The sequence below is a fragment of the Mesitornis unicolor genome, unplaced genomic scaffold (assembly GCF_000695765.1).
Source record: "Mesitornis unicolor isolate BGI_N332 unplaced genomic scaffold, ASM69576v1 scaffold968, whole genome shotgun sequence".
Classification (NCBI taxonomy): domain Eukaryota; kingdom Metazoa; phylum Chordata; class Aves; order Mesitornithiformes; family Mesitornithidae; genus Mesitornis; species Mesitornis unicolor.
In genome coordinates this window covers 85600-105614 of record NW_010202329.1, presented here as the reverse complement: position 1 = coordinate 105614, position 20015 = coordinate 85600, and the positions used below count along the sequence as shown (strand labels likewise).

The 20015-nt window shown below is 43.8% G+C and overlaps 1 protein-coding gene across 1 annotated transcript in view; it reads right to left on the bottom strand.

Annotated features, from left to right (window-relative positions):
* The window catches only part of LOC104545257 (transmembrane protein 132C-like), a gene marked incomplete at its 3' end in the record, with an annotated part of 125505 nt that overhangs the window by 55804 nt on the left and 49686 nt on the right, over window positions 1–20015 (bottom strand). Inside the window, exon 3 of the mRNA XM_010190345.1 lies at window positions 5186–5332. Within this exon, the coding sequence (XP_010188647.1) occupies window positions 5186–5332 (147 nt within the window). The remainder of the gene's footprint in view (window positions 1–5185; window positions 5333–20015) is intronic.

Genomic DNA, 20015 nt, shown 5'->3' with positions numbered 1-20015 from the left:
GTAAGAAACAAGCACTCCTTCTCAAGAGAGGTTGTGCAGATGCTTGGTTAGACCTTGTGGCAGACAGAGGGAGCGAGGACACTGAGCATCCCCTCCTTCCTGCAGGCAGCCTGCTCCTGAATGAGACAGGAGACGTTCCTCAGCCTCCTCCTGTCCCAGCCAGGGCTTTGATGAATGCTCCTGACATCCAAAGCAGCAAAAGAGGAGCCACATGAAAGGCTCCTTTGGGAAGCAACCTTCTAACCCTGGTCTTCTGTGCCCCAGAAAAGATCTTGTTACGAGGCACAGCTGGCTGCTTCTCCACCGAACATGCAGATGTCCAGTGCATCTTTGGCACCTACATCGTACGCTGGAGACATCTGTGCCCTAATTTGACCTGAAGCAGGCAGCTGAACATGAAGAGAAATCTTAAAACCAAAGACAGCAGGCAGAGATAAATTATTTGGGAAATCAGATGACAAAGGGTGGAGGGAAAGGATCTTTAAAGCAGTAGGTGAAGGCTTAGCTGTATTATTCCTGATGCTGTTATTGAGAGCTACATGGGTACATTCCCACATGTCATTTTAAACAGAGAGATCACATCACAAGAATTACTTGCCTTGGAAGCTCTGAGGGTTGCACTGGTAATTTGCCAGCAGCCTAAAAGACTGCACCTAATTCGCACCAAAATACGCATGGTGCTTAAAACAAAACACTCAGGAGGCCATAACGCTTGTTCGTATGTGACTTTCTCAGAAGTGACTGGAAATTGTTTCTGCTTTGGGGTTCAATGGTAAAAGAAATCCATTGCTGATGTCTTCCTCCCAAAGTATCTCTACAGTTTCTGCAGACACAGATGTGACCTCCTGAAGACGTATACAATTTCCCAAGCATCTCCAACTGCAGCCGTGGCATGTGGCACCTCAGCTCTGACCCTGCCTCAGCCATCAGTCAGAACGAACAACTGCAATGAAAAAAACCTGGCCCGTGAGCACCAAACCTCTGAGTCCTTGTGAAAATGGGTGTCCTCTGCTCAGACTGCAAGGTTTGGAGGTCAGCAGGCACCACAGCCACTCTGCTGAGCTCTGCAAACCACTCGGTCCCAAAGCTGTGCCAGGGGAAGCTGACCCAGATTCTAACAGAATTAATAACACCCTGCTCGTAACATGTGAACGCTCTTCTCTGTGTCCAGATATTGGGCTCAGACCGACTGTCTTCAGGTAGTCAGGCACACAGGCCGCTCAGCTTAAGTTTTTCGAGTTGGAGGCACGTTGTACATATACGCTTCACTTTTCTTTCTCAATCACAAGAGTATTCGCTTCACTGACAGCCCTTGGCAGCATATGGTGCTGCCAGACAGAGGAGGGACCTGCACAGAATCGTAACGGCTTTGGTGCTTCCCTCCGTGTCCCAGTGATACGGAGCACAACCTGGTAACATCATCAGCCACTTCCATGTGAATGCAATGATACCCAGACAGCGTTAAAAAAACCAGAAACCCAAAGATGTGTGTGCGTGTGGCGGGGGGAGAAAAGCGATTGCGACACAGTCTGAAACATAAACATAACATCTGGAAGCACTCTTCCCGAGTCTGCTTCTTTATCAGACAGATGGCTGGAGAGCTGTAAGCCCACAGGCCTCTCAAAAGGTTCAAGGCCAAGAGGATAAAGTGCTACATCACAGCGGTTTTCCATTATGTCGGGTTTTCTAAATGTCTCTCTGTTCTCCCACACTCCGTTTCTCTCCCGGCTTGACAGAAACCAAAAGCACTGGGTGACTCCATTCCTCCATGAAAAAAGCACAGCATCCATGGGCAGAAATGTCAGCCCAAGAGCAGACTGAGGGCAGCTTGTTCCAGCCACGTTCAAGAGGAGTCAGGCCTAGAGCAGCCCCAGTCACTGCCGCTTAGCTCCTCACACCACAGCCATAGGATGCTCAGTCTTTGGCAGAGAAAACAGCTTAAGAAATTCCCCTAGCCCTCCCTGCTCCTACCCTTAATCTGTCTTTCTCAGCATGACAGCACAGCAGCTGGTGGAGGTATGCTATTAAGAACAAAAAAGAGACAATAAAACTCACTTAGGTTAAAAATAACCCTTGCTCTGTCTTGGAACAGCTCTTACGTACCCTGTTGGTGGCAATCCAGAATAAACTACACTGCAAACGCGAGTCCTTTCACTGAAGCTGTCCTCAGCGTAGATGTGGTACTTCATAAATCAACCACAGGGGCCTGAGGCCGCAACCAAAGGCAAAACTACGGGATGGAAACGGTTACAACAGTAACCAAAAATATCTCTTCATCGACCCTGAGGACACGTTTCAGAGCTACCAGCTTTCCTCCAGAAATTAGAAACAAGGGAAAACAAGTGAACAAGCAGCAGCCTAAGACTTGTTTTCACTAATCAACGCTGTTGTTATCCTCATCAATAGCTACTTGAATCTCAGCACAAATTGCATTATGAGGCACACAAACATTGCTGATTTCAAGCCGGTTTCAGTCCCTTGCTAGAGCAGTGAAGTCTTTGAATAAATCTAAGTTAAGGAGCTATGGCTCCTGGCTGCAGCAGCACTAAAAGAGAACAAATATCACTTAAAAAAAAAAAAGTAAAAGAGCACGACTCACTTAAATTCTCAAAATGCAATGGTAAATAATTACTGATGTGATGTATCTAAAATACGTCTCTTATTTTTTATTATTTCTATAATGGGAAAGGTATACCAGCTGCTAAGCGGTGTTGCATCCAGATGTAAACTGCTTGTCTCCAAGTGCTTACAATGTAATGACATCCATACACTAATGACGGTAGAAATATAGAAGAAAAGCAACATAGCCACAAAAATGAGCAGTTTTCTTGAGTATGGGCATTTGTTTCCAGTGATACGAAGGGGAAGGAGTGCAGTGATCCTCCATGGTGGGTCAGGGAGACTCCCCAGTAAAGGAAAGCACAAAGATTAAGGCCAGAATTTCCTGCTGCTGTGCTTAACAACTCAACACATGGCTCTTCCCAGTATGACCAAAATCAACCCTGGGTGCAGTTTTATCTGGCTAACATGAAGCAGTTTGTAGGAGACAGCACTCCAATGCACCAGAATCTATTATGAATTGAAGTGATATTCAGAGTTACTTCACAGCCAAATGGGGACATGGGGCAATACAAGGGAAGAGCCAAATGATCTTGTTGGTTGCAACTGAGAAATAAGGCATCACTGTAGAGCACCCTTCATTCTCCTTTCCTGCTAGCTTATTTTCTGAGCTGTGCTAGAAAAAGCTGGTCACATAAGGAAAAATAACACACACTGACAAGCTGTGTGACTATTTATAAAGCATTCAAGAACTACAAACTTTCATTTACTTGCTTCAAGACAGTGGAAAACACCTCTCTCTGCTTCAATTAACCACTGCATTTATGAGTTAGCTGACTCTGCTGCAAGAGGAGATCAGTCTGAGCTGATGCTGGACCTCCAGAGCAGTGCCTCACATCCACCTTGCTACAGAACTGCACAGCACCCAAATGAACCGCACTGCGAAACCAGCCTGGAAAAGCTGGTGGCAGCACAGAAAGATCCCATTAGGGACTTGCAATCCTCAACCAAATTAAATTAGCTTAACAGAGTATTTGTGCTCTGCGCAGAGGGCTCCAAGTGACACTTGAAGCTCAGTAACTGCAATGCCCACTACATCGCACGCCTTCCCACAGGGATCTCAGCACATACGCCCGGGTTTCCCTCTCCAGCTCTTCCTCGTGCAGAAGCACCTCATTCAAACCTAGGCTCGTCACGCTTTCAGAAGACAGCGACTATTTACATACACAAATGAACGCGGCATTAATTAAAACATTGACTTTTATTTGCATAATTAGCGCTAAAAATATTTTATGGGTTAATTAGGCTTGATGCAAATTGGCTTGAGAAGATTTAATTTGGGGTTTGATAACCTGACTATCATAGTTTTGCAGTTGCAAACACACTCGGAGTTACATGTGGCTCTAAAGCCACATCCTCCCTTTCAAACTGCTTTAGTTTTTACTTCTGGCAAGCTCAAACGATCGATCTTCCTTTTCCTCTTACCCAACTCCCCCCACTCTCCACTGAAAATGTAACTAACTGCAATGATATCAAGCGTAAATACATTGAATCAACGAGCTGCTCACGACAAGAGACATTTCCACACTTTACAGAAGTCTAATATTTCCCAGGCACTCTGACTGGGCGCAGAATACAAATGGTAAAATCTGCTCAGGTTTTCTGTGCCTGCGGATACGACAAACCGACTGCATGAGAAAGCAATAACCAAGCCCGCATCCACCGAGATTTTATGATACTCTTCGATGAGTCCAGGTTTGAGGCTAATAATAAGTGCAGAGCTAGGGAAGCATTGCTCGAATCTGTGCAATGAAAATGCACCACGTGGACTAATGTACAGCAGTGTTGTGAGAATTCCTTAAGATGATAAATAGCAAGAGCAAAATAATTTCCACTGAAAGCAGCAATATACAGCTTTACTATGTGTTACAGAAGATAATCATACTTGCTGAAAAAGTCCTGCTTTTATGAGTGTGGAACAACCAGACCAAGCCCCGGTGGAACCACATTAAACAGGAAAGCAGGCACTGGCAGACCAGTTCGTACCAGTGCTCCCTGGGGTGTGCTGCTCTGCCTCTGACAGTTACCAGGGTCAGGCTGAGCGCAGGGACCTCCAGTTCGGGAATAAGGAGCCGTTTGCAAAAGGGGATTCTTCTGTATTACATACAGGACATTAAACACTGAAAGGCTCGAATTATCCTGTGCCAAGGAAAGTTACAGCGGTTCACTGCGGAAGAATCCATTGCTTGCCTGATGAACCAACCAGAGGCTGCGATGTTCAGAGAAACAAGGTCAAAACTATCAAGCCAAAAAATTATGTTCAGTAAAAACCTTTAAAATTAAGGGTATTCATATTCATGCCAAAACGACACTCCCCTGCCCCCCCACACCAAGGCCTATTCTATTCGTTTTTTAATTTAAGCTGATGAATTTTATTACCTGGAAACCGAGATGCCCTGTTATAGATCAGCAGATGGTGCCGTAGTTAATGTAAGTGTCTCCAGATTTCCAGGCTACAGGTTTAATGGCTATGAGTAGTGGTAATATGAGCCCTAAGTCCTTCAACCAATGAATGGTATCATGGATATAAATGAGTTTAATGTGCCGAGAAGACGAGGTTTCATACCTGTTCCTTGAACCTGGTGCCATCCTCTGACAAATCACGGTTGTGGTCGAGTGCTTTCCGCCGTTCCCCACCTCTTGTTTCACGTCCCACTGCCGGGGGTCGCTCGTCTTTGCGCTGAGGATGTTTACCCCTTTCTTCACCTTTGCCCTGGTGGAAACAGCAATGGCCAAAAGTTTACAAAGGAGTCATTCAGGATGGAGATCTTCCAAATGTAGCTCAGGCATGGAAATCTCAGTATTTCTGGTTTAAGCTAAGCATTAAATATGTTTCTAATCCATGAGTCAATAAGAGACTGGTATCATGAATGCAGATCTAAGGCAACATCTACTTTTTCTGGACAGAATCACCTAACTGTATGTCCATCTGTTTGCCAGCAGCAGCTGGAGCCATGATTAAGACTGTACCTGTAGGAAAACCTGCATTTAAGGCTCTTTTCTATATTCTGGCAAGAATTTCTCCCAAGGAAAATTTGTGCCAACACAGAAGACTCAGGAGGGTTCTGTTCATTTGCATGAAGACAAACCTGTGCTTCATCATTGCACAGAGGAATACTTCACTGGAGATTTTTAAATAACCCATTTTTATACCATATGATATCCTTCCAGATACCAGGTTGTTGATCTTCTGCCTGACAATTCCCCTTTCTGACTGATTCCCAAGGAAATTTCTACTGGAAACCTCCAGCCTGGAGAGAAAGCAGCTGCTGGTCAAGACAAGACTTTGTAACTCAGAGATGTTCTATAGGATGCGAGTTTCTGCCACTGTTAGTAGTTACATCCTGTGGAAAAGTTAACTGTATTTATCCAGTGACACTAATAACAGCTGCAATAACTGTATGGAGGGTTAATTAAAGAGCATGTGCTTCATTAAGGAGCATTTGTATAAAGAATTCCTGGCAAAGATGCTATCTGAGTGCAGAACATTTAACCGCTGAGCGTCAGTTCTATCGTGAAGCATCAGGAATGAGAAACAGGGCTCCTGATCCAGGCTTTCTCTTCAAAAACCAGTGAGGGACTAAATCCCACCAGCCCACACAGGACCATGAGTATGTGGGGAGCAGGATGCCAGGTACATGGCTCTGTGAGCAGCTTCACCTCAGCTTTGGATGGAGAAGTCAAAAGGCTGCTTATGTTCACACCATCAGAGGATGCTCCTCATGGCCTCTGCTCAGCAGGACCTGGCTTCACCACACAAAAGAGGCTGAGGTATGGTAAAAAAGCAAATTTTTCTGAAATACTCATGCAACACAAAACGTTGGTTATTGAGCAGAAACCATTGTCCAACAAGATGTTGATATCTTGACATTTATGAGGACTCAGCACCCAAGTTCCTTGGGAAAAATGGTCTTGTTGCATCTTTAGACACTAAAACAACTTAAAAACGTAGTCCTGAATGACTGATAGCCTTTTCGTTGCAGTTTTTTTAATAACAATTAATTGAAAGCATTGAAAAAGAAAACAGGGGTTTTATTTTCAGTATGAAAGTGCTTAATTCAATCATTTGTAACATGAAAGACCATGGAGCTTCACAGATCACCGTCTCGCCCTAGTAAAACTAGCACAAAACCTGATGCATCTCCAATGCCTTCAGCTGAATTACTCAGAAATGAAAACAGACAAAGCAAAGGGAGAATCAAATCCGTTACTGAAAGTTCATTAAAGCTTGAAGTCCCATTAAGTTTTCCAGCATATTACAGTTCAAGTTAATGAACAATAAATAAACATCTCATTAATGAGAAAACACTACCACCAATCTGTATAAATCTGTATGAAACTATCAGTATGCTTTTGGTAGTATGCATTTTAGGAGCTGTTTGGATGTAATTTAGGATAGTGTTCTTTAGCAATTGGACAGAAGTAAAAACTGATTCGGATACTTTGTTCAGCTGCTCCTTGAGATGGGCTCTGAAATGGCATCATGTCAGTCAAAAGGAAGTTCCTCGTGTTGGATTTTCAACAGAATTACAACTTGGTCAGCAGCTGCAAATTGCTCTTGCCACCATGGAGCTTGACACAGTCAATACCTGGGCTCCTGTTAATTAGGACGCGCATTTTACACGCCCAAGGTTAGCGGTAAAAGACACTGCCAGAGGACGAAACACCACGGCTACAATGCCATTTTGTTAATTAACTACACCATGGGGCATTAAGTTGAGTGGTTTGCACATATGCCATTATATAAAGCCCATTAAAAAAAAAAAGTTCCATCCTAGGGTAAAGTAGGTTATGTTTAGCGAGAAAAATCAATGTTGTGATTGCACTTAGCACTGGAATTAGGGTATGAACACCCAGAAGATTGAGCTTCCTAAATAAATATGCAGAAGCACCATTTGCAACTCTCCCTCTAAAAAGGGCATTGAGTTTTATATAACAAGGTCAATGGATGAATCAGAATTAAGTCAGACAGTACTGAGCCCCATACATTTTTAAATGCAGCCCGCACGCATATGCTGCAAATGTTTTCACTTACATTTTTATTTACTTAGTGTTTGAGTGCTAGCAAGGAAAAGTCTATTTAATTCCTTACCAAAGATTCGTTGACCTTGTTGTATGCTTGTGATTAAATATTAATTTTTTTTAAATCAATAGTGCCAACTTTGTACATAAAAATCTGTAAGTTATACTACCTCAATAAACCCTGAGACCGAGGACCTGGAGGCCAAATTGCTTGCCGGTCTCCTGTATTTACCCACCTAATCTATGCAGTATATAGACATTTACTGTGTTTACTGAAGGGAGGCAGGTACGGTGACAACAGACAGAGATGACAAACAGCTGAACCACTCCGGGTTTCCTTAGTGAGGCTAAGCAAATCACCTACATATGCACAAAACCTATGGGTTTCATTGGCTACGTGCTGAAAGTTAAGCGCAGTTTTTGATCTTCTGACAAAGGAGACCTTGCAATGGGAAGATGAAAGGAAAACCCATCATTAAGAACAGCGCAGAATAGCAGAGGTCAGCTTCAATGCCACACTGGATAGAGGACTCCATCTGCACGGGGTTTGAAGCTTTATGAACACATGGTAGCCAGAACAGACTTTCTTGCTTGAACTTCTAAGGTTATCTTTCCACAGCACAGGAAATCTCTGCCTCAGCTTTGTCTCAAAAAAGGTTTCTCTTTAAATCTCTCAATGGAGAATTAAAACATTTTGCAGGCACGCAGAACAAGCAGCATCTCAAAGACATGACAGAAAACGTCTCCAGCAGCTTACCTAGAAATTATTACTTCATTTTTGTCAGGACCCAGTAAAAATGCATTTATGTAAATGTACAATTTCCAAGCAAATATTTCTTTTCCAAATTGAAGCTTTCAGTTGTATACAAGTATTTCCATTTGGCACCTTATCTCCCTAACACGTCAAACTTAGAAATTATGCTTCTAATTAATACATTCTGATCCACTACAGATGAAACCCTAGCTCTTCCATTTCACCGTCTTCAAATTACAAGAAATCTCAGCAGTATTTAGACATAACTGATAAAGACAGTAACCGAAAAGCAATTGAATCAGCAATGGCTAGAGCTGAAGATGTGAACTGATTTCAGAAGCTCAAACATTAGTTTCCTATTTAAATTTAAAATTTAATCTTGCCTAACTGCTATGGCCGTGGAAGGGATCTGGCACCCGCAGCAGCGCTATGGAGAGGGCAGACCGCCGAGCACTCCACACAGTTCTTAGTGCGCTGTGATTCTGCTGACATACGCTGATCCCAGAGAGCATCACCTCTCCTACTCCAGACAAAGTCACCCTCAAAGCACAGACCCAAGCGGTGCTGCATTGCCTTGGTGTGCTGTGATACGGAGAAGTAATCTACCAGCAAAGGAAGAGTCTGGAGTGACGGGTGGGCTACCATCATGCAAAGCTGCTTAGGAGCCCCTGGCTGTACAGGTCCCTGACTCCTTTTATCTGGCACTGACGCCTGGCTGACTCACTGTAATCAGGGGATGATTTACCTTCCTGGATGGCTCGCTGCAAGATGAGATAAGCAGCAATGGCAGTGCCAGGGAAGGGCAGAAGCGTGAAATGAGGAGCGGAGGGGGCCCAGGGCAATACCCCCAGCAGCAGCAGGTACCCGCTGTGTGGGGTTTGCAGTATGGGCAAACCGCACTCCAACAGCAAGTTTACTCAGCGGCTTGGGTACACAGGGCTGCGCTAGAGAACAAAAAGCTAAATCAATACTAAATTCCTATAATCAGCGAGCTTCATAATATCTGGAATAGTTTTCCAGACTCTAAACCTTCTGGTTCCTGTTAGCCTGTTTGTTTTCAGAGGGTTATACTTTTTTCTGCATCTTCTGTGCTCCCCATACATGCCACACTACTCTCCACATGCTGCACTTTGATCTGAGCGCAGCCTGCTTTTAGATCAGTGACCACCGCTTTGTGCAGACAGTCTCCTCAGCTCACATCTGTTGTCCAAGCTGCTGTGCCGGAAGACTTTTCATTAGGAAGTATTTCAAACATAAATATTAGAGACAGATGCAGGCTCAGCCTGACCAGGGGGGATTGCCTCAGCTGTAAGGCAGCGCCTGGGTCACACAAACCAAGCGTGGGCATGCAGTACCTCACCATGCTGGGCGAGGGAGACGATGCTAAATCCTCTCTGCATCGCCACCCGTAAATCCTCCACCGTTTCTATTTGTCAAGCTGGTGTTTCAACTTAACAAATACTGACCCCTTTTGGTCAGTCTTCTCTGGAGCCTCAGTGTTTCCTGTAACTCTTTGCTCATCCTCCCAGACCAGCAGAAGCCTTTGACATTACCGACTGTAAAGGTCACACTGTAAGAAATTATTGGATTGTATCTCCTAAAAGCCAGGGAGCCTCTCCTGGTGGCCTGTTTCTGGGCTGCACTTTACAGTAAGTCTCTAACCTTCCCCAGTTCTGCCAAAAACATTTCTACTTCTTCCTGCCATGATTTAAGTTCACTCCTTTCCTTCTTTGTTCCAAGAGTAAATCAGGAGATTAAAGCCAGCTGCAGGAACCCATAAAGCTCAGGCAGGAGACTAACCACAGCAATTAAGCGAGATTTGTTTTATTGAGTAAATCTTTTTCCTTTCATCTTTCTATGTGAAATGAGTTGGTAGATCTCACCGCAGCGCTGAACGAACAGGACAGACATCTGCCTGGCTAAAGAATATTCACTAAAAAACTCACTGCTGGCCTTAGCTGAGAAGCCAAAAGCAGAACAGGAGAATATGACCTGGTTGGCAACGTCGACCTTTCAAATATGGTCCTTTAATTTCCAAAATATATAGAGTATGCGTGATTAAGTGGGTATAGCTCTGCTTAGGGAATATGAAGGACCAGGCATCAGCTCCAGGCTTTCTCCATGACTCCACACAAGCCACAGGAGCCCCGTTTAACTCCATCCTACCCCAGCAAGCAGATTTCCACCCATGCTTCACATGGCCACCTCTTTGCTATAGGGGGTTTCATTTACAAGCCACACGCACAGGTAAGCAGCAAAAGAAAGCCCCATCTCAACTGGGGATTTGAGGTACTGAATTTATTGGGCTAACAGTAGTATTTCAGATTTGGTACCCATTCAGGCTAGTCCATGCAAGAATTTTGTTTTCTTTGATTTCTACATTTACAGCATTGGCTGATCATTAGCAAAAGGGAAGATCTTGCTCCTCAGAGCACCCTTTCTCCTTCAGACACTTTCTTGCTCAGGGAGCATCCAGAAAAGGCATTCAGGAAACAGCTTTTGTAAAAAAGGGTAAACACACTTTAAAATGTCAAAACAGCTCATCTCTAGGTATTCAGTCCCTGCTATTTGCTCCTTCCCCCTTTCCCTTTCACTTCTTAGAACGCTGATCTCTTTGAAACAACTTCAACAAAAATGGCATGTCAAAACAACAAAAAAGAGAAATATTTTGCTTTAAAAATGCAGTAATCAAACCCTTAAAAACCTCCAACCCAGAATGTTTAAGCTTCTTGAATATAGGTGTAATTCTGCAACAACCGAGAGAGATTTCGGTATTTCTGAAACTTCCTCTGTCAGCTGAATTGGACTAAATTCAGCTTCCCCAAAACTGCCTATTTTGGTGGCTTCACTGTCCATCAAAATTATATAAATGCTTTGCATTAGCAGTGAGCAATCCTGGGATTCAACACTGCTCAGGGGCTGCTCTGCTGCTGCATTTCTTACATAACTGAAATTCCCTGACACCCCAGGAAAATCAGATCGCATTTTAATGGCAATAGGTGCTTCACATCCCTTAGGAAGCTTTGAAGAGCTCAGCTGCAAAGCACGAGGTGGATGCTGTCAGCTGTATTTCTGTTATTTTTTCCAAAAAAGAAACCCAATGTGCTTTGGGATGCTCCAGTGACAGGGTCCTTTGGTTTGGGCCAGTTTCTGTGGTTAACCCTTTGTGAGCATTCTCAGTCCTCTTCAGGTGTCAGGTATCCCATTATTTATTTTAAAAGAAAGGAAAAACAAAGGCTTCCTATGAAGCTTGGACACTACTGCTTAAGTCACAGAGATAGTAATTTAACTTCCCAATATATCTCATGGCAATATTGCTTTCTTCAGCACTGATGCTAATAGCACTGGTTCAGGGATCACAGGAAAGTCAGGAGAGGGGGAAAAACCCCATATATATATAATTATATATATTATATACCCATATATATTAAAATATAGTTATATGCATATATATTTTTCTATATAATTATATATATAGTTATATTTACATACATTTTAATATGTATTTTATATATATAAAATAAAAGCGGGACAGAACTACACAACACACAGATTCTGGATTTGTCTTCCAAGCTGAGAGGGAACCCAAACTGAATTCACAACCTGCTAAAATTCTGCCTCCAGCAAAGATAAACACTGTAAACTCCTGACATTCACAGAAGCTGTCGTGGAGCTGCTGCTGCATTTAACTGCAGCTCATCCTTTCAGAGAAACAACATTTACATCCAGATGTTCCTGATGTGTTCTCAGATCCATTGGTTGGGTCGAGTATTTAAACCTGAGGCAGCTCAAAACCTAAGGGAGCTCTTGCAAAGGTACCAGGAGCTCTCCTTGCCCTCTGCCTTGGCTAATTGCAACCCAGAGCCATCTGGAAGGAATCCTCACAGCTAATAAGAAATGGGGAAGTAGCCAAACTAAAAGCAGGAGGAGTGTTTTAAATCATGAGAGTCCCGTATTTGTTCTTTTTGTAATCCTTAATGTTTTCTTAACACTTGAGGTTGGCATCCCAAAACACAAAAATCCGTTCCTATAAGGGAGGATGGAGATCCACCTTGTGATAAGCACTGCCCAGGTATGGCACAGAAAGATCTCCTTCTCCTCACAGTTTACAATGTAAATATTGATCAGCAGATATAATTTGGGAGCACAAAAGCACAAGCGAAAAGGCTGCTCTTTTCAACCGGCTTTTCATTGCTCTTTACCTGTTACTCATGGAATTGGGTTCACAAGAAGTGCAAGTGAAAATCTTCCTGAGAAGATCAAAGTCCTGATTGCAGCAGTGCTTTAAAACTGTTGTACTCCTCACGCTAAGCATTTCAGATGCTTAACCTTAAGTGACTAGGGGACAGCCTGAGTCTGCAGTTTTCCTGTGACTTATTCACCCTTTCCATTTCCTTAAGGAGGGAAAGAGTAGAAAGGCTTTTTTATAAATTGAAACTAAAAATAACCAATGGATCCAAGTCAAAGAACCATCTCGTAGCCTCTGCAAGGATCTGAAAGAAGCTGATTCATAATCACATCTAGGTAAAGGCCCTGAAAAGTCTTTGCTACGGGATGAGTACTTGCGTGCAGAGTCATTTATAAATTCCTTATAGGAGGAAATACTGGACACCGTGCTGGCTGCTGTGCTGCCTGTTGAAAAGGGAGCTGGGATAAGCATCTGTCTCAGACCAACACTGAGAGAGAGGCAGAGATGGGTGTTGAGTAAACAAAAATCTTACCAGGGTGACTCCAGAGTGCAGATTCAGCTGCACACGCCAAATACAAGCTCATTGCCTCCACAGATCTATTTTATAGGACCAGAGACCCTTTTTAGATAAGTAAAGGCTTTGAGATTATACTCCCTGCTACATGCAGTTTCTATTATTACCCAAAAAAATTTCTGAACTGCACATTTGCGGCATTCCCCCAGCTGGCAGAGCAATGGCAGTGCTGAGGAAAATACTTACTGTTGGCAGTGGTTATTAGGATTATTACTTAGACCCCAAGTGACTTTCTGAAGTAATCTTCCCATGCAGTCCCTTTGTGTTTTTAATTCCACCCGCATTCCCCCGTCAGCAGCTGTTATGAATACAATTTTGCCACCAGCCTCGCAGCTACAAGGGTTGTGTTTCCTTTTCCCTTAGAGAAATATAAGATTGCTGAGATAAACAGCCAGAAAAAGGAGCAGGTGTCCTTAAAACATCAATAGGGAGAGGAGCCATTCAAAGAATTGTTTCAAATGTTATTTCATAAGGTATTTGTACAAAATGAAAGAGATTGATCATCAGGCAGCTCACCCCCACGATACAGCACTGTCTCCTTTGCACTCTCATTAGTCTGACTTAAGTTGACTGAAGGAGGGAGTGTTTCACCATTGCCCTGGGGAGAAGCCCCTCCAGCCCGCAGGGAGTTTGCTGGCTCTGCAGATGCTGTAACAATGCGTCCTGCCACCCATCCCGTTGGTCCTGCCACCCATCCCGTTGGTCCTGCCACCCATCCCGTTGGTCCTGCCACCCATCCCCTTGGTCCTGCCATCCATTCCCTTGGTCCTGCCTATGCCCCCTCTCTCTTTGAAGCACCCAGCAGCACCAACAGGGAAAACTCCTGGCGCAGATGAGTGCCAAAACTGCCATCCACAAAGTGGAAAGACTGCTAAGAAGGATAACTGTAGAATAAAAGAAGAATTATGGTAACATGTTGCCTTTATATCTCTCATACCAGGACTCCAACAAGGGGGAACAGTTCTTGCTTTGCTCATCATAATCCTCACACCCGCATACGGTCACTTTAAGGCACGTTAACACTGCTGCTATTCTGCATTTTGTTTCCGAACGAGCACACCTTGTGCTGTAATCACACGTGAGAGTGTGACAGAAGTGCTCCAAAGATGGTCTAGGGGAACACAGCAGACACAACTGCTTGCTTTTATGTCTGAATTGAGTCTTAATCTAGCGAATGCTGGCAGTGATCTGTACTACAGCCTCCAAATTGGGTTCTTTCATGCTTTAAGTTTACCCAGTGATAGCACAACTCCTTGTGCCCTGAGGCAGTTGCTGGGAGTTTGTGTAGTTAGGTACAGATCTGAAGCCCCTGAGACTGCAGCAAGTCAGCAAAAACACTCCTGCTGACCTCCAGAGCCTCGGATCAGATGCTTAAAGCACACAGGGGCCTCCATGGGGTCACCACCTGGCCTGCCAGAGCCAGTGGGCACCGTCAGCAGGCAGGACACGGGATGGAAGCTCATGTGGCTCTGCAGCGAGAAAGCAACTCTAATAAATTACGGATGGGATGTGGCTCAGGGAGTTCAAGTAATGTACAAAACTACTCTCAGCCTCCTGCAGCTTCTTTTGTAATTTAAACCAGTATTTCTTCTTTTTTTTTCCTTCTCCCAGAAGTGACTCAGTAAAGAGGTGGATCATTAAGAAATACTTCAAAACCTGGTGGGTTTTACCTCCTATGTCTGTCCCTCCACATTTGCTTTCTCTTGGCTTTGTATACCCCTGCATCTCCTCTTGTAACGCTCCCTTTTCACTTCTCTCACATTTATTTTCACCTTCCTCTTTCATGTAGAAATTTGATTAACGGAGTCAAGTCACCATTGAGTTACAGTTCAAATTCCAGCCCATCCATCCCTGCTCTCCTTTAGCTGCACTGAAAAGGCACCCTGAACTGAGTTCTAGATCTTCAGTTTCTTATTTGTCTGACCTTGGTTTGCAGCTGTGTCACCACACCGTGCAAAAGCATTTATTTTACTTTATTTTGTTCTCCAAAAGAAACACAATGCCAAAACAGAAATGATACAGTTGTTTTCAACAAGCAAGGACTCATGGCCAATTCATTGAGGCTGCCAGATTATAACAACACGGACAATGAGGGGTCCTCTTTAGACCGGGCAATTTTCGTGTCCAAAAGCATTTGCTAAGTAAATGAAAAATTTCTCTCAACTCCTACACAACTCCTTAGTGGAGAAACCATGTCTCCACCTCATGATTATGCCTGCTCCTCCTCAGGACACCCTGTTTCTGGTTTTGGGATACACTGTCAGAAAGCCGACTTGTCTTGGCTGGATCTAAATAACCTTGACTAACATCTCCCAACCAAGGGAGCCCATGAAGTCTTTCCACATTAGGAAAGTGGTGTCCAAAACCTGTTACAGAAAATCAGGAATAAATACCGACTACAAGAGAAATGAACCTGTCCAGCTGTAGGACTCTTACACCAAAGGATGAGGTACAAGAGCTCGGGCAGCAATTCACTTGGAAGTTGTTTTCCTTTTGGGATATTTGATTTGTCTTATTCAGGCTCAAGTATCCAACTGCAACAGCAACGACTGCTGCAGAGCATCTCAACCAGCTCTGCCTTCTCTGCTCACAGAGCCATCTTTAATACTAACTACAGACTACCAAAGACAGCGCTTTTCCTATAGCATCTCACCAGCAAGAAAGGGACTAAGAACTGCAATCAAAACAGAGGTATGACTTGGCACTTTTTTCAACGAGGCACTCCTCGATCTTTTCAAAAGCTGGAAAGTTTGTGCATGGAGATGGGGTTGCCTTAGGAGTGAGGGGGCAGCTGTCTGTGCATTAGAAACCACAACTGCTCATCGCTGTACAGTTACAGGAGCAGGTTTGACACCTTTAACTTGCCAGGCCAATTTAGGTCATCAATATTATCTCAACAACCATCGCTGGACATGCCCAAGGGCAACAGATCCCTTGGGCTATCATCAGCCATTTCCACAGGACCTTTTAAGGACCCCTTTTTTTGAGAGGCTGAGCCTGCACTGGAGGACAACTGTGGACTCCTGAAGCCATCATGAACAGAGTGAGGCCTTGAGAGGTCAACACACTGCTGAGCTCCTTCGACATATTGCAGGAATCAGCGGGAAGATTCTGGGATGTATCAAAAGAAAAGCAGCTGTTGGTGAAAGCCAGGGGCAACAGCTTGTTGGATGCAGATATTAAGGTCGTGATATACTTAAAACAAGAAAAAACACCTCCAAGATAAAACAGATCAATACATTTGTACCTCTCAATTGTGTTTATGCCCTCTCCTTGTCAGGATTATAAATCAGCATAAATCACGCTCCCTTTATCGTCTCCTGGGGAGTCGTCGTTTTTTCCCCTCAGTGACTCTCCCCAAAAGTCATTTCAATTCATCCAACTGCAGCCAGCTACTAACTGCAGGGATGAAAATCATTTTGTTTCAGCTTGATGCAGCAGAAACGCACTAGACCTAAATAGCATATGACAGGGCAGAACACAAGCACCTGATTTAGGGTTGCACAGGCTTCGGCAGCAACAAAGGATTTGCCTTCAGAAAACGCTGAAGCAGCTACTCACAACACTGTCTGTATCAGCCCAATAACATCCAGAATGAAATGTTGGGTAAACACACACACACATGGATAGGGGAACACACGCACACAGCATCCCCTGCGATCAGCCTTGTGCTGCTGCAAAACCTCCATCGTGGCCTCTTCAGTCCTCCAAGCTCCCATGCGCTTTCTGTTTACAGCCGAAGCCCTCTCTAGAGACAAGAGTCTTTGGCTGTGGAGATAAGGTTGGAAATGTCACAAGTACATCATAATGGTTCAAACAGCAGGCGCTGAACAAAAAGAGCACTCATATTTGTGTAGCGCTGGCCCCTATCTACCGGAAAGCTGCTGAGGTTGCTCAGCAGCCACAGAGGGTGGACTTGCACATACCATGTGCCAGGCTATTTAATGCCTTAGAAAACCTCTCCCCACCTCCTAAGCCATTTACTTCCTTATTTGAAAGGCTTTAGATAAAGCCACCAAGAGTTATGGGGTATACAAGAACCAAGGATATAGAGAAATGACAAGTACAAAGAGAGGAATATGAATAATATACAGAAGAGGCCATTATTCTGTGTGCTGAGGGAAAGTGTTTCTGCTCCTTACAAAAGGAAGGATTTATCTTCCCCTGATCAGAGGTGACAAAGCTAGAATGTTAATGCTAGAAAAACACAGGGAGGGCAGGAAGAAGGCTGCCAGCGATTTCACTTTGATTTCATCAGCCGATCATGCAATTATACATTTATTTTTTAGTGAGCAGCAGACACTTTTGCACTTGGAGCATCCCAGGGGAGAGACAAATTGCCGAGTCTCACAGACCTTTCTAAGAAATTCCACCCATATTTCAGTCAAGCAAGACACTGACGTTCTCCATCTCCTGCCCTTTAGGCCTGACACAGCTCATGTCACTGACTTGAAGGGGACAAGACCGGTCACCAGGTCCTAAGTCTTCTCTGAGTGACATAAGTTTCACGCAGACATAATTCAGGGCCAGCTCTGATTCTGCCTTGCTGTGGACGATACCACATTTAGCATTTAGTATTAGTTTAGTCCCTAAACTCCCTTAAAATGACAGTACCTCCTCTCCATCTATCACTAGGTCTTCTACTCCCCTGCTCCACTCCATGTGTCCCTATGAACTCGCAGCTGGGGACGCTGATTAGCTCTCAGCAAAGGCTACTATGCCAGAAAACATCACAGAAAATGCAATTACAATACTTCTACACCAAAGCTAGCTCATATGCACCCACTACATGCTCTGCTTTAATGCTCACTGCTGAGTTTAATATAAATGCAACCATGTCAGTATAAGCATACTCCCAGCAAACACAGAGGTGATAAGGCAAATGCAAACGAGACCGGAGATTAGACCATATCATTATTATTACCAGAAATAGCAGCTTCAAGAGAAAACCTAGAAACTCTGCTATGCTGTCATATTAATGCATTATTGGAGAGTTTATACCACCAAAGGGTTTGGTAAAGAGAAAAGGAAGGGAAAAATTCACACCATGAATGGCTGGAAGAGCCCTGATTTTGTTTGGATCGAGGTATTGCCTATGTGCACATGGAGCTGAAAATTTATCCCAGTCCCATAGACCTGCTGTTACTGTCACTGGCAGGGAAAGCGGGTGCTAATTTTCAGCACGGAGAACACTAAGCTGAATAAATATTAACAGTGCAGTTGCACTAAATGGAGCAAAGCTGCCACGCCGCTGGTATGCAGAGAGCGTGCCAGCCTTGCAATAAACCAGTACTGCTGTGTTGTCACACTGAGCTGGCCACAGTGGTCAGCTGGCCCACAGGATCATCGCTGACTTCGTTTTATGTCATATGCTGGGAGGCCATTGGCCACCTTTCCAGGATACTTTAAGGTCATCCTTTCAGCGTATAAAAAGTAGCAAAAGAAGATGTCACAGATTTTTTCCTAAATGTTTCATTAATGTTACTGAAAAGCAGTAGTGGAAAGTATCTGAAAAACACCTCACAATTAACGCTGGGTATGTCAATTCAGGACACCCTCCCAGCACCAAGCAGCTCTAGCTGAGACACAGAGGCAGGCTGCAGGATTGGCTTCTTCACCAGCCAGCCGAAATCCAGCTACTAAAGCATGCTTTTAGTTGTCAGCTCATTTGCTTTTTCATTACCCACCTGCTCTCTCAATCCAATTTTATTAATTTCTAAGAACCTTTGCTCAACTAATCCTATTCTGTTGGTGACTTAAAAACAAAATTGCTGCAAGTCCTTCACAAAGCAACCACCACCCCTGCCACCTGCTTCGACTCCTCCTTTCCCCAAAACCCAACGATTTTCTACATTGACCCCTGAAAAATTTTGCGTATTTTGGGATTTCTTTGAAAATAGATGCTTATTTTTGTGCAGCCCTTCTGGTTGGAACTTCCCAGCCTCTGTTTGCAAGGGTGGCATTTGGAAGACCAATGACCTACTTTTTTATTTAGTATTTATACCTCTGCTATTCACAAAGCTTAAGGCCCCAGGATGAACGCATCTTCCCCAGTGCATGCCGGATCCTCAACCGGCTAATGACATTTGTCTAAAGCTGCTGGTAAAAACAAGGACTGGGAGCTGAGCTGCAGTAATACCAAGGGTAATGCGAGGTTCACCAAGGCAATAAATCCATCATGTGAACGGTAGCGGGGGGATTTACTTTTTAGCGACGAGGCAGAGAGCTGAGAACTGGGAGGTTATGAAATCATTACAGGATGGGAGAGGGGATTACAAGAGCAAAATTGTTGTATTTAGAGATTTGTAGCAACAGTTTTACAAATGGAGCTGAAAAAAAAGCACAGAAATAGTATTTTTAGCCCCTTTGCTGAATATTTGTGGTGTATTTTAATTATTAGGATTTGCCCTCTATGTACATATTAAATGAACAATGTGAACCTTACAATAATACGAAGTCACCTTGCAGAGGGGGAACACAGCACGCGAGCTGATCTGTGCCCTTCTTATTGTGGTTTCCATACGGGAGTGGAAAGGCTGCGTTCACAGACCAGGCTGAGGCCTACAGGTGCACACATATAATTATAACATAACAAATATAACACCACCTTTTCATTCGTAATCAGAACAAATTTGATGTAGAAGCTATCGATGGAAAATGAACTCAGAACATCACATTTCTATTTTTTTCCAGGGTAGAACCGCACTTGAAGTCCCAGGCTTTTTTAATGGAATAAATGCATTTGTCTCTCGCAGGCCTAAAAAAAACCCATCAAGCGCTGAGAAGTTAACATATGGAATATGCCTTGGGCGAGAGATTTTCTTCTGGTATTGCTGTTTCTCTAATAAAACCAAAAT